Source organism: Apodemus sylvaticus, chromosome 7 (genome assembly GCF_947179515.1).
Source record: "Apodemus sylvaticus chromosome 7, mApoSyl1.1, whole genome shotgun sequence".
In the NCBI taxonomy this organism is placed as follows: Eukaryota; Metazoa; Chordata; class Mammalia; order Rodentia; family Muridae; genus Apodemus; species Apodemus sylvaticus.
The window spans coordinates 111,185,599-111,198,599 of NC_067478.1; the positions used below are offsets into that span (position 1 = coordinate 111,185,599).

General features: G+C 54.0%; 2 protein-coding genes across 3 annotated transcripts; one reads left to right on the plus strand and one right to left on the minus strand.

Annotated features, from left to right (window-relative positions):
- The first annotated feature begins 2,902 nt into the window (after window positions 1-2,902).
- Window positions 2,903-7,863, plus strand: Epor (erythropoietin receptor). 2 transcript variants are annotated; one of them, XM_052188854.1, is made up of 8 exons: window positions 2,903-3,133; window positions 4,115-4,247; window positions 4,599-4,774; window positions 4,861-5,018; window positions 5,835-5,988; window positions 6,067-6,154; window positions 6,897-6,984; window positions 7,064-7,863. In XM_052188854.1, exons 1-8 carry the CDS (start codon window positions 3,019-3,021, stop codon window positions 7,688-7,690), a joined length of 1,539 nt encoding a protein of 512 aa, XP_052044814.1. In that variant the 5' UTR covers window positions 2,903-3,018; the 3' UTR covers window positions 7,691-7,863. The 2 variants fall into 2 exon arrangements, with proteins under 2 accessions (XP_052044814.1, XP_052044816.1); XM_052188856.1 differs by having other exon boundaries at window positions 2,905-3,133; window positions 7,079-7,863.
- Window positions 7,864-8,510: 647 nt separating this feature from the next.
- On the minus strand, window positions 8,511-11,034 carry Swsap1 (SWIM-type zinc finger 7 associated protein 1). Its single transcript, XM_052188857.1, has 2 exons — window positions 10,775-11,034; window positions 8,511-10,154 (listed from the first exon to the last, which is right to left on the minus strand). The coding sequence occupies exons 1-2, from the start codon at window positions 11,015-11,017 to the stop codon at window positions 9,561-9,563; spliced, it is 837 nt and encodes a 278-aa protein (XP_052044817.1). The 5' UTR covers window positions 11,018-11,034; the 3' UTR covers window positions 8,511-9,560.
- Window positions 11,035-13,001: the final 1,967 nt, after the last annotated feature.

Consider the following 13,001-nt stretch of genomic DNA (forward strand, 5'->3'; position numbering starts at 1 on the left):
TGGTTGTGAGCCACCATGTGGTTGCTGGGATTTGAACTCAGGACCTCCGGAAGAGCAGTCAGTGCTCTTAACTGCTGAGCCAGCTCTCCAGCTCCCAAGAATTTTTTTTTTCTTTAAGAATTTTTAAGGCATATACAAACACTACAAAAGCCCATTTCCTGAGGAAGAGAGTTGCACTGATATTTGAATTTTTTGTTGCTTTATGTTTGAGCGATTTGCCTGTATGTATATATGTGCACCACATGTATTCAGTGCCCATGGTTGCTAGAAGTGGGTGTTGGATCTCCCGGATCTGGAGTTACAGACACCATATCGGTGCCGAGAGTCCAACCCAGGTCCTCTGAAAGATTTAACCGCTGAGCCATCTCTCCGGCCTCAACATCTGCCTTTCGGTTTGATTCACTGTGAGACAGCGTCTTGAGATGTGGTCCGGGCTGAGATTGAATTTATGACCGTCCTCCTGCCTCAGCTTCCTAAGCACCGGGATTACAGATGTATGCTACTGCATCCGGCTTCTTACCTGTATGTGCCTTTGTATGGTCTTCTTAAATAAAGATAATGTGCTTGCGTTTGTATGTGTGGGTGTGTATGTCATATGCACATGTGGAGGTCAGAGGACAACTTACAGTGAGTTCTGCCCTTCCACCACCCGGGTTTCTGAAGAGAGTCACGCTGACCTCTGCCTTTGTTGCTGGTGTCTTATGCTTGATGTGTTTTTTGTGTGCCACACGTGTCACTCAGGTCATCTGGCTTGGAGACAAGCTTCCCCTGAGCCACCTCCCTGACTCTCTGTCCATGTATGTATGTATGTATGTATGTATCCATACATGTATCTACCCACGGGTCTCAGCTACTATTCTATTGCTGGGAAGACACCCCACAATCAAGGCAGCTCATAAAATAAAGCACTTAACTGGGAACTTGCTTACAGTTTCAGAGAGAGTCCGTTGTGATCATGGCGGGGAGCACGGTCCTGGAGCAGTAGCTGAGTGCTCACATCCAATCCCGAGGCTGATCACAAGGGAGACTGGGCGTGTCACTGGCTTTCCAAACCTCAGAGCGGACCTCCCAATGACGCACCTCATCCAACAAGGCCGCGGCTTTTTAAAACAATGATTTATTTTTATTTTATGGGCATTGGTGTTTTGCCTGCATGTTTGTCTGTGTGAGGGTGTTAAATCCCCTGGAAGTTGGGTTACAGACAGTTGTGGTTCTGGGAATTGAACTCAGGTCCTCTGGAAGAGTAGCCACTGCTCTTTACCCTTGAGCTGTCTCTCCAGCCCTCAGGGCTACACTTTTTTTTTTTGGTTTTTTTTTTTTTTTGGTTTTTCAAGACAGGTTTTTTTGGTTTTTTTAAATTTGTTTTTTTCGAGACAGGGTTTCTCTGTGTAGCCCTGGCTGTCCTGGATTTCACTCTGTAGACCAGGCTGGCCTCGAACTCAGAAATCTGCCTGCCTCTGCCTCCCTAGTGCTGGGATTAAAGGCGTGTGCCACCACTGCCTGGCAGGGCTACACTTCTTAATGCTTCCTAAAACAGTCCACCATCTAGGCACCAAACATTCAAATATATGAGCCTACAGAAGTCATTCTCAATTAAACCACTGTATCATGTATATATGTATGTATGTATGTATGTATGTATGTATGTATGTATTCATCTGCCAACCTATCTATCCATGTGTGTATCTATGCATGTATGAATATATGAACATATCCATACATGTATCTTTGTGTGTATGTATATATCCAAATGTGCCTATTCATGTATGTATGCATGTATGCATGTATGATGTATGTATGATGTATGCATGCATGCATGTATCCGCCTATCTCTGTATTTTGGTGGTTCTGGGGATAAACCTAGGGTTTTCCACCCGCTAAGCACGTGCTGGCTCACCACACCCCACTCTACTCTGTTTTTCTTTTTAAGTTTAGAAAGCACAGGTCTGTGATCTCAGCACCCAAGAGCCTGAGACAGGAGGATTGCCACAGTTCCAGGACATTCAGGGCTATTTAGTGACAGCCTGCATGGAAGAAAGCAAAACAATACTGGGGCTGTGGCGTTGGCAGAGCCTTGCTCAGCATGGCCGAGGCTCTGGGCTCCATCCCCAGCACCGCATCGGTGGCACATGCCTGTCATCCCAACGCCCAGGAAGTGGAGGCAGGAGGACCAGAAGTCTAAGAGCATCCTTAGTTATATGGGGAGTTTGAGGCCAGCTTGGGATACGATGAAACCTGTCAAAAGAAAGGGCTGATGGGATGGCTCAGGAGAGATGGCGCAGCTGCTCACGGACCTCTCTGCCAATACAGAAGACCTAAGCTCAGAACCAGACACACATGGTAGGGGAGGGCTGACTTCCAAAGTTGTTCTGTGCTGCCCATATGTGCCCTGCTGCACTTGTGCATACACACACACACACACACAAATACACGTAAAATTTTAAATAAATTATATTTAACATTCCCAAATCCATGTAATTTATAAACAGAAAACACCGTAGCATGCGTTTGTCACACTGCACGGCCTGATCCCACTCACACACCCAGTTGCTAGTTTTCTTTAGGATTCTTATTTTGAACCGGGCTGGAGAAGAGACACTGGCTGGGGTGACAGCCTCGCTTCCATCTGTGTGGCCTGCCAGCTCCACAGCAGGCAAGATCCAAAGACCCCCTGACAGGACGGTAAAGCAAGCTAAGTCACCTGTCCATGACCATAGCAGCAAACCCACCCGGAACAAAACCCTGCTGTCCGCCCCACCCCCACACTGGGTTAGGCAGTGGCTGTGCCCAAGAAGGCCCCTGTTCCCTTGGAGGCCCGGAGCTTATCTGTCCCCGAACTGCTAGCTGGCCCCGCCCCCTGGAGGGAGCTGCCACTTAGAAGCTCCTGGTCAGCTGTGTCCGGCAGCTGCTGCTGACCCAGCTGTGGACTAGGGCAAAGGGGAGAGAGGAAAGGGAAGGGGAGGTGGGGGGCGAAAGGGGGGGCTGGAGCCCTGAGCTTCCCGAAGCTGGGGCTGCACCATGGGCCAGCTCAGGGTGCCCCTCTGGCCTCGGGTTGGCACCCTCTGTCTCCTACTTGCTGGGGCAGCCTGGGCACCTTCACCCAGCCTCCCGGACCCCAAGTTTGAGAGCAAAGGTAAGAGATGAACATGGGCATCTCCTCATTAAGTCGCAGAAGGGCAATGCTATGGCCTGAATTCCCAGCCTGGTTCCCGGGGGTTAAATGTCCCCTGAACCTCCTGATGGGGTCCTAGGGGACAAACTGGTGTCTGAACTTGATGAGGCACCTCAGAGTCTCTGAGCCCTGGAATGATGCTCGGGCCAGAAGGCTTACGATGGTTTCGGCTGTTGTTTGTTTGAAACAGGATCCAACTAGACATTCCAGGGTTAGACACTGAACTGCTAGGATTGAAGGCCTGTGTCTAGGCCTGCACTGTTTTTGATTTTGAGGCAGGGTCTGTGTAGCCAGAGCTGCCTCAGACTCGTTATGTAATTGACATTGGGCTTGAATTCCTGACCCTCCTGCCTTCACCTCCGGTTGCTGGGATGACCTGCAAGAGTGTTTTGAGGGAGTCTGGGATATGGCAGAAATCGCAGGGGTAAGGTAGTACTCGGTCCGACGTCCTGGAGGAGGTGGCCGAGCTCACAAGACTGTGAGACGGATCAGGTAGTAGTACAACAGGACCCGCTGCTGACTGTAAATACAGTTTGGCGGGCGGATGGTGCTAGGTCCTTTGGACGGCTTGCTAGGAGGAGGAAGGGGGCGGAGGACACGGTTGGCGCTATCGGGGTACAGCCGGGTGCCTGCGGGAACCGATAGGAGGCCGAGCTCTCTGCGCGCGCACACACCCGCTGGGGCGGGGCGAGCCCCTGCTCAACTTGCAGGGTGAGTGGGCGTGCGCACGGGGGTGGAACAAGGCAGGCGGGTCGCTGCTCTTGGGAGTTCTGGAGGCGCCACTTCTGCAAGACCCCTCGAAGGCCCTTTTGGAGAAGAGGGCGGGGCACTAAAATTATCGGATCTGCACAGGCGGCAAGAGGGAGGGTAAGGGGACTGTGGAAGGCAGAGCTGGACTTCCCTGATGCCCCCTCCCCCCGCCATGGCTACCCTCTTTTCTAGCGGCCCTGCTGGCATCCCGGGGCTCCGAAGAACTTCTGTGCTTCACCCAACGCTTGGAAGACTTGGTGTGTTTCTGGGAGGAAGCGGCGAGCTCCGGGATGGGCTTCAACTACAGCTTCTTTTACCAGCTCGAGTGAGTCCCCCAGGCCTGGGTGGCCTTGGGGGGGGGGGTGCAGCAGAGCTTCCTGGATGTCAGCCTGGAATGGTTCCCTCGGCCTGGAGACTAGGTTCAGGGTGGGAAACTCCGGGAACGGAGGCGGGGATGGGGGTGGTGCGGAGGTCGCCCCCCGGTGGCCGGAGCTGGAATAATTCCTCTCCATCAATGCGCTCAGGTGTTAACGCTGGAAATTGGGCACTAAGTGGTCGTGGTAGTCAAAATGCTCTGGTGCCCACGATGTGAGCCAACGAAATCCGAAACTCTCCAGTCACCTCCTGCCCTCCCTACTTGTTCAACCTTTTCTTCTCGGTTCCCCCGACTGCCCAGGGGTGAGTCACGAAAGTCGTGTCGCCTGCACCATGCGCCCACCGTCCGCGGCTCGGTGCGTTTCTGGTGTTCACTGCCGACCGCGGACACGTCGAGTTTTGTGCCGCTGGAGCTGCAGGTGACGGAGGCGTCCGGATCTCCTCGCTACCACCGCGTCATCCATATCAATGAAGTAGGTAGGTGAGAGGGGATGGGAGCGACGCCGGTCCGGGTGGGGACCGCACTGGGTCCCCGCCTACACCAACCACTTCACTTTCCGCAGTGCTCCTGGACGCCCCCGCGGGGCTGTTGGCGCGCCGGGCAGAAGAGGGCAGCCACGTGGTGCTACGCTGGCTGCCACCTCCTGGGGCACCTATGACCACCCACATCCGCTACGAGGTGGACGTGTCAGCGGGCCACCGGGCAGCGGGGACACAAAGGGTGAGAGCCGAAAGAACTGCCCCACCCAGCCTTCCTGAGTGCTGCCCAAAGTCCCCACTCCCTCAAGTGCCTCTCCGAGCGTCCAACATCCCGTCGCTATTTTTAAAACTGCTCTCTTGCCTGACATTTAGACATCTTAAACATTACATTATTGTGTTATTTGTGGGGGGAGGGGCACACTTGGCACTGTGCACTTGTAGAGGTCAGAGAACAACAGCTTTCCGGAGCTTTCTGTTCCCACCACTTGGGTCCACCGAGCCCTTGCCACTGGAGCTCACGATAGGTCACTGTGCCCCACCCCCACTTTGCTCGTGCCTCTGGGGCAACCCATCAGAGCCTCAGCCCCTCTCACAACCTGGCACAAAATCTCGGATACCAAGGAGGCGATCTGTCAGGTGTCTGCCTCTGCCTTTTGTTTTGTTTTTTGTTTTGTTTTGGATTTGTTTTTTTTTTTTTTTTTCCAGACAGGGTTTCTCTGTGTAGCCCTGGCTGTCCTGGAACTCACTCTGTAGACCAGGCTGGCCTCGAACTCAGAAATCCGCCTGCCTCTGCCTCCCAAGTGCTGAAATTACAGGCTTGGCCACCACCGCCCGGCTGCCTCTGCCTTTATATGGCCCACGGCCAGTTCCTGACTTTGGGGTCCTCTCTCTGATTGGCCTTCAGGCAAGAACGGGACTTATCAGTTGACACCATTACTTGAGCACCCCAGGCACCCTTCCCATAATTCGGGTGCTGACTAGCTGCCTCGGTGCGGTGCGAGCCCCACACCCCCTCTCACTGGGTGTGTTGGCTAGCTGTGCTGGCTCCCCGCCCCAGGTGGAGGTCCTGGAAGGCCGCACCGAGTGTGTCCTGAGCAACCTGCGGGGCGGCACGCGCTACACCTTCGCCGTCCGAGCGCGCATGGCCGAGCCCAGCTTCAGCGGCTTCTGGAGCGCCTGGTCTGAGCCCGCGTCGCTACTGACCGCTAGTGGTGAGGCCCCGGTTCCCCGGGATGAAGGAGGAGCCGGGCCAAACACCAGGCAAACCTCCTGACCTTCTCGCCTCCCAGACCTGGACCCTCTCATCTTGACGCTGTCCCTCATTCTCGTCCTCATCTCGCTGTTGCTGACCGTGCTGGCCCTGCTGTCCCACCGCCGGTGAGCCCCTTACTGAGCTCTACCTTAGATCATCCCCGGGATCTCCCTCTCTAGAGAAAGCCAAGCTCAGATTGGCGTGAGCACTTGCCCACAGTAAGTAACAAACTGTGTGTCGGAGCTAGCCCACAAGCAAGTCCACTCACACTCACAGTAATCACAGTAACAAACAGTGTGTCAGAGCTAGCCCACAAGCAAGACCACACGCACTCTCGGGCTTCACTCTTGGGCGGCGGCTGGAGCTCCCTTGACTTTAGCGATGGCTCCTTCCTGCATTCCTCTGTGGGTTCCATTCCTAATGTCGTCAACTTTGTCAAATCAACCAGAAAGTTTAATGGGAAAGATTTAAGCGAGTGGCTCTAATGATCTGACCAGCCAGCCGTGCTGAGGTATTTATAATTCCCAGTGCACTCAAAGCTTGGCCCTTCTGGCTTTCTGTAAGTACACAGCCTGTTTGCCTTTTGTGGCCGCGTTTATTTACTTCGTTGAAAAACATGCTCGCACTTGTGAGGGTTCTGGGGATCCCATCCCTAGCCTGAGGACAGGAATGATGTCGGAGGCAGGATACAGCAAACTCCTATGCATCCTTCAGAATTACCAGTCACCCTTCGGTAGGGCCTTGCTAATGCCTCCTTCACAGGCTGCTGCGCCTTCCTGCAGGAAGTCACTGTGGTGGGGGGGTTGAGAGGGCACAGGTGAGCTGAGCGTCACAGGTTCACGGACTTGTTTCTAACGATTTCCTCAGGACCCTGCGGCAGAAGATCTGGCCTGGCATCCCAAGCCCAGAGAGCGAGTTTGAGGGTCTCTTCACTACCCACAAGGGTAACTTCCAGGTAGGTGACGTTTTGTCTTCTCTGTTCCTGGGGCTGCTGCTGCCACACGCTGAAGCCATGGCTCTGAGCCCACAGGCAGGCCTTCTCTTTCCAGCTATGGCTGCTGCAGCACGAGGGCTGTCTGTGGTGGAGCCCAAGTAGCTGCCTCCCTGAGGATCCACCTGCCCACCTAGAGGTCCTCTCAGAGCGCCGCTGGGGAGTGACTCAGGCTGGGGACCCAGGGGCAGATGACGAGGGGCCTTTACCGGAGCCGCTGGGCACAGAGCATGCCCAGGACCCCTACCTGGTACTGGATGAGTGGTTGCTGCCCCGGACCCCATGCAGCGAGACCCTCTCAGGGCCTGGGGACAGTGTGGACCCTGTGACTGCGGATGAAGGCTCAGAAACATCTTCCTGCCCCTCTGATTTGGCCTCGAAGCCCAGGCCGGAGGGCACCTCGCCTTCCAGCTTCGAGTATACCATCCTGGACCCCAGCTCTCAGCTCCTGTGCCCGCGGGCACTGCCTCCTGAGCTGCCCCCGACTCCACCTCACTTGAAGTACCTGTACCTTGTGGTGTCCGATTCCGGCATCTCAACAGATTACAGTTCAGGGGGCTCCCAAGGGGCCCACGGGGGTTCATCTGATGGCCCCTACCCCCACCCCTATGAGAATAGCCTTGTCCCAGACCCAGAGCCCCTGCATCCCAGCTACGTGGCCTGTTCCTAGGACTCCAGCTATAACTTCTTGAACGGGATTGCTGAGACCATACTTAAAGTCACAGCTGATCTTGGCCCTCTCCCCAGGAAGTGACAGCCTCGCAATGTTAAGATGGAGAGTTATCTGTGTATAGAAATATATATATATATATATATATATATATATATATATATCGGGTTTTCTACCACGACTGTGTCATTTGTGTATGTATGACGTGAGTGTGGGTGTGTGTGCCTCAGGTCATGTACGGAAGCTGATTCCTCTCACCTCAATGCAGAGCGCCTTGTTCCTGCCTGATTTCCTATTCCAGGCTGGCGGTCTATGCTGCTTCTCTCTCCCGTCTGCCTCCCATCTTGCCTTTGGGTTGCTGCAAAGACTGCAGACTGCACCACAACCCTCAGCGTTCTCTTGCTGGCCCATAGTTTAGTTTGAGACACGGCAGCTGAAGGTGACCTTGACACCCCCCCCCACATGCTCCTGACTCTACCTCCCCAGTGCTGGGACCGTGGACAAGCTGCACCACACCAGCTCCCGTGGTGCTGGGCGTGGCACTTGAGCTCTGCCTACTGCGCCACACCCCATCCTCTGCCATGGCCTCGGACCCTGGCTTCACCTGGTCCTGGCCCATGGAAACAGACGGCCAGCACTGAAGGTTTGGATCTGGCGACATGAAGACAGACTACACTGGTCACTGCACATTTCACCAGCTGCCAATACACGCTGCTCCGAACCCCAGTGCCTTATCCACCGTCCATCTCCTGCAGGACATGAACGGACATCCACACTTGCCCAGACAGAAAACCCAAGTACACATACCACCAAAGTCCACTCTGGTAAACCAAAAAAGTTTTACTGGGGTTATGTCCAGGAGTGTGGGTGAGGGGTTTCCCACCGGAGTGGAAAGGCCTCAGACAGAGAACCAAAGCTGTCACAGTGAGAATTCCTAGCCACAAGCTCCGTCCAGACCCCTAGTTGTTGAGACAGGGTCTCACTGCATAGTCCTGGTTGGCCTGGAACTTGTCACGTAGACCAGGCTGGCCTCAAACACATACACACAGAGCCACCTGCCTCTGTGCTAGGATTAAAGGCCTGAGCCGCCACGCCTGGCCCATTTTGGTTTTTGGAGACAGGGTCTGGTCTGAGGCAGCATGGCTTCCAACAGCTTATGCGGCCACAGAGAGCCTTGCACTTGTGAGCTCCCATCGCGACCAAAGCCAGCCTTACCATTTAACATTCCATCATGCACAGCTTCAGTGTGATGGCTTTAAAAATGGCTGTCCTAAGAAGGCTAAATGTATGCATACCCTACATGGAGTGGACCCTCACCCACCTGTACACCCTAAGCACACGTGCGAGGTTATGTATATATTTGACTAGACCCCAACAGTATGTCAGGCAACACACGGAGGTCACTAGGTCACCCGCGGCACGTGCCAGAGGCGGCGAGAATAGGAGCAAACTCAAGAGACGAGGCTGGAGGGTCAGGAGTTCAAGGGCAGCCTCAGCTAAGTATCTAGTCTGAGGCTAGCCTGACTTACAAGAGAGCCTGTCTGGGTAAAAAATGCAGCAGATAAAAAGAACTGAACTAGGAAACATGGCTGACCTCACTAACAACGGTGAGTGGGCAGAGGCGGCTCCGCTGCTCTTATTTATCTTAAAGGTTTCATTATTATTATTAGTGTGGAGGGCATATGTGTGCCTCTACCCAAACGTGCAGGTCGGAAGACAACTTGCAGGAGTCAGTTCTCTATCTTTCTACCACGTGGGTCCTGGGTCATCATGATTGTCGCCAAGGCGCCTGACCTCCTGAGCCATCTTGCCAGCCCCCGACAACGTCGACGACAATAATGCTAGCTTATAAACAGAATACCTATGCTTCTCAGGTCTTTGAATCTGTCCTTGTCCCTGACTTAAGTATCCCATCCAAGGGAAACCCAGGACCAGGGAGGTCGTCACACCCCAAAGTTAAGGACTGGCTTCCTGCTCCTAAACCTTTTTTGTCTGGGCTGAGCTTAGAAGCCTCGGCAAACCATGGGGTGATTGTCATTTCTCCACCGGGTAAGAAAGTCACTGACCACTCTGTCCTGGGGCCCGGCTGGCCCGGCTCCAGGCTGGCCCGAAGGCAGCCATGCTGGCCCGAGCGGAGGGCGTCTGGCTGCAGCCGGCACTGTGCAGGAAAATACCGCTGAAGTAATGCTAGATGCGGGGCATCGCCATCTGCCTCCTTTTGGGTTTCAAAGGCCACCACAAGCCCACAGCTGCCATTGGCTCCAAGACGGTGGCTAAAATAGGCAGCAGTATCCAGAAGCAATGCGGCCAAGTACGCGACTTCCTGGGCCCCTGGATCCTCCGCTAGATATTCTTCTAGGCCGTCCAGGAGTAGAAGGGACGGGGGAGGTGCTGGGGCCTCGTGGGCACAGGCTAGCAGCTGGAGAAGCTCTTGAATTGAGGATGGATACTGGAATCGAACCTTCTAGAAGATAGGAAAAGGCTAGATTTAATATAGGGGTCAAAACGCCCTGTTCTGGCCACCTCACTTCTATACTTTCCGGTCCAGGATGAGGCACCAGCTCCAATACCTCACCCTTTTCACCCTCCCTTCTCCAGCACTTCTCGCGACCCAAGATTATTTAAGGAAAATGTTTTTATTTTCTTTAATACAGGGTCTCATGTAACCCAGGATGATCGCAAACCCATTTTGTAGCCAAGGATGGCCTCACACTTCTGTCCTGAGAACTGAATCCCAGGCATATATTACCAAGTCTGGTTCAAGGGATAGAAAGAACCCAGGGCTTCGCGCAGGTTAGATAAGCCCGTCTTTTTTGTTGTCGTTTTTGGTGGTTTTGGTTTGTCACCCATGCTGGCCAACACCGCCCGACCACAGGACCGTCTTTTATTTAATCTTAAGTAAACCCGCACTGTCCCGGGCCACGTGCCTACTCCGCCTCTTCCACCCACCACTTCCACATGGGCTTTATGACGATTTAGTTATGAATCTACGATCCACGCTGCCATTTGCCTATCGAACTGTCACTCACGCGAAACCTAGCCCGCCATTGGGTGACGCATTGCCAGATCCAGCCCTCCGTTTACCTGGAGCCGCCAATGGTCTCGTGCTGCGGGTGTATTGAGCGGCAGGCTCTGAAGAGGCCTCCGTGTCAGGAAGAGGACGGGCCCGTGGCCTTCCCCTGCCGCCTCAAGAGCGGCTGCAAAGAGCAGCGACGTCTGCGCAGAGCGCGGAGCGCCGAGCAACAGCAATGGCGGCCCGGCAGCGCCGTCCCCTCCGGGCCCTGCCGCGCTGCCGGCATTCAGCACCCGCCTCAGCGCCTCCGCCATTTGCTGAGTGCTGCTGACCAATCAGAAGCGAGATATTCTCGTGGGCCCGCCCACACAGAGCCCTCATTGGCTATGGTTCACAGTGTAGGTTCGTCGCTGTTGGCGAGTGGTCAAAACCCGGAGAGTGGAGGAAATGGGTGCGGGAGGGAATCTGCTGCGTGAAGCCTCGTGGTCGATTAAAAGGAAGGCCGAGGGTCCAGACGCGCTGCCCAGAGACGCCCAGGCGCTAGGTCGGAGCTGGAGAGAATGGCTCAGTCGTTACGAGCACTGGCTGCTCCTCCACAAGACCCGGGTTCAGTTCCCACCACCTAGCCATCCATAACCACAGTGCGAGGGAATCCGGCGTCCTCTCTGGCCTCCGCGGGCGCGTGGCACACATATATTCATGGCCCCGCGCGCGCACACATGTAAAAAAAAATCTAAAAATTAAAAAAAAAAAAAGGAAGCCGGTCGATGGTGTCGCGCACCTTTAATTCCAGCACTTGAGTGGAGGTCCCCTGAGCTATATATATATTGAGGTTTGCAACCAGGCTGAGCTACATGAGCACCTATCTTTAAAAGATAATACTATAATAACCAGACTCTCAGCTTGCCCACCTGCAAAATGAGTATTATGATTCCATGTGATGATCACTGCAGTGTGTTGGTGTGAATATTTGCTAATGTCACCCAAGGAACGTTCACAGATGGAAAGAGATACCTGTTTGCTTTTCTCCGCATAGTTGAACAGGGGGTGGTTTTTATGAACTACAGACTCATAGATCTGGCTTTTTTTTTTTTAAAGTAGGGTCCCAGACATTTTAGCCTGTGCCACCATGATAAGTTAATGCAAAGCTGGAGATGAAATTGAGGGTTTTGTGCACGCTGGGCAAGCCCTCTGCAGTCTGCCACACCCCTAGCCCTCGATGGGGTCATTACATTTATTTAGTTGGTGTGAGTGTGCATATACTCCCATGACACAGGGTGCGTGTGCTCTGAGGGCAACTTCTGAGATAAAATGCAGTTCTTTCTCGCCCACCAGGTGTGTCCCTCGGATGACAGATCTTCAAGGTTTTCTGTTTTATTTATTTATTTTAATCATTTTTGTGTGTGTGTGCGCGCGTGCGTGCAGAGCTCAGTCCTTGCCTCTGTCGCGTTTTCAGTCGTGTGTGTGTTCACTGCTCTGTATGCCAGACAGGATGGCCATCGCGGCCCCACCACGGTGTTTACGCGGGCTCTGAGCTCTGAGGCTCACGCCTGTACATCCAGCACTGTGCATCCTGAGTCCTCTCCCCGGCTCCTGAAGAGGCCTGTCATCTAACTTTCTCTTTGGCCTGGGACCTTCTTAATGCCTGTAATGCTTGTGTGGAGGGGAGAGGACACTGGGTGTGGAGGGGGAGGGAGGGCGGTTGGAGAGAATGAGGGAAAGAGGGCTTCGGCTGCTCCATTCACCAGCAGGCGGCGGCGGCTGCGACCACACCGGAGAAGGACAATCCTGTAAGGTCACTGGATGAAGGAGGAAGAACTGAAGGAACCAAGGCGAGCGATCCTGATTGCTCAGCCCGCCCGTCTCGTCACCCAAACTTGGCTCTAGAGCTGTCACTCAAGCCTGTGTTTCCCTGGAAACCTTGTCTCCTAGTAACTTCAAAGTGGTACGGTTGCCTGGAGACCCAGGAACAGGGCGGAACTGTGATTTCCTGAGCTTACTCTCTCCCTTTGGGGACAGAAAACAGCTTCGCAACATCCCCCAGTACACCCACACACACAGCTGGGCACCCCCCACCCGGACACGCATACGCACACACACCCTGCACACACACATGCACAATACATGCACACATACATGCATACACATATGCACACACACATGCACACACAGCTGAGCACCCCATACCACACATGTACACATATATACACACACACCCTGCACACACACACCCTGCACACACACACCCTGCACACATATATGCACACACACCCTGAACACACACATACCACGCACACA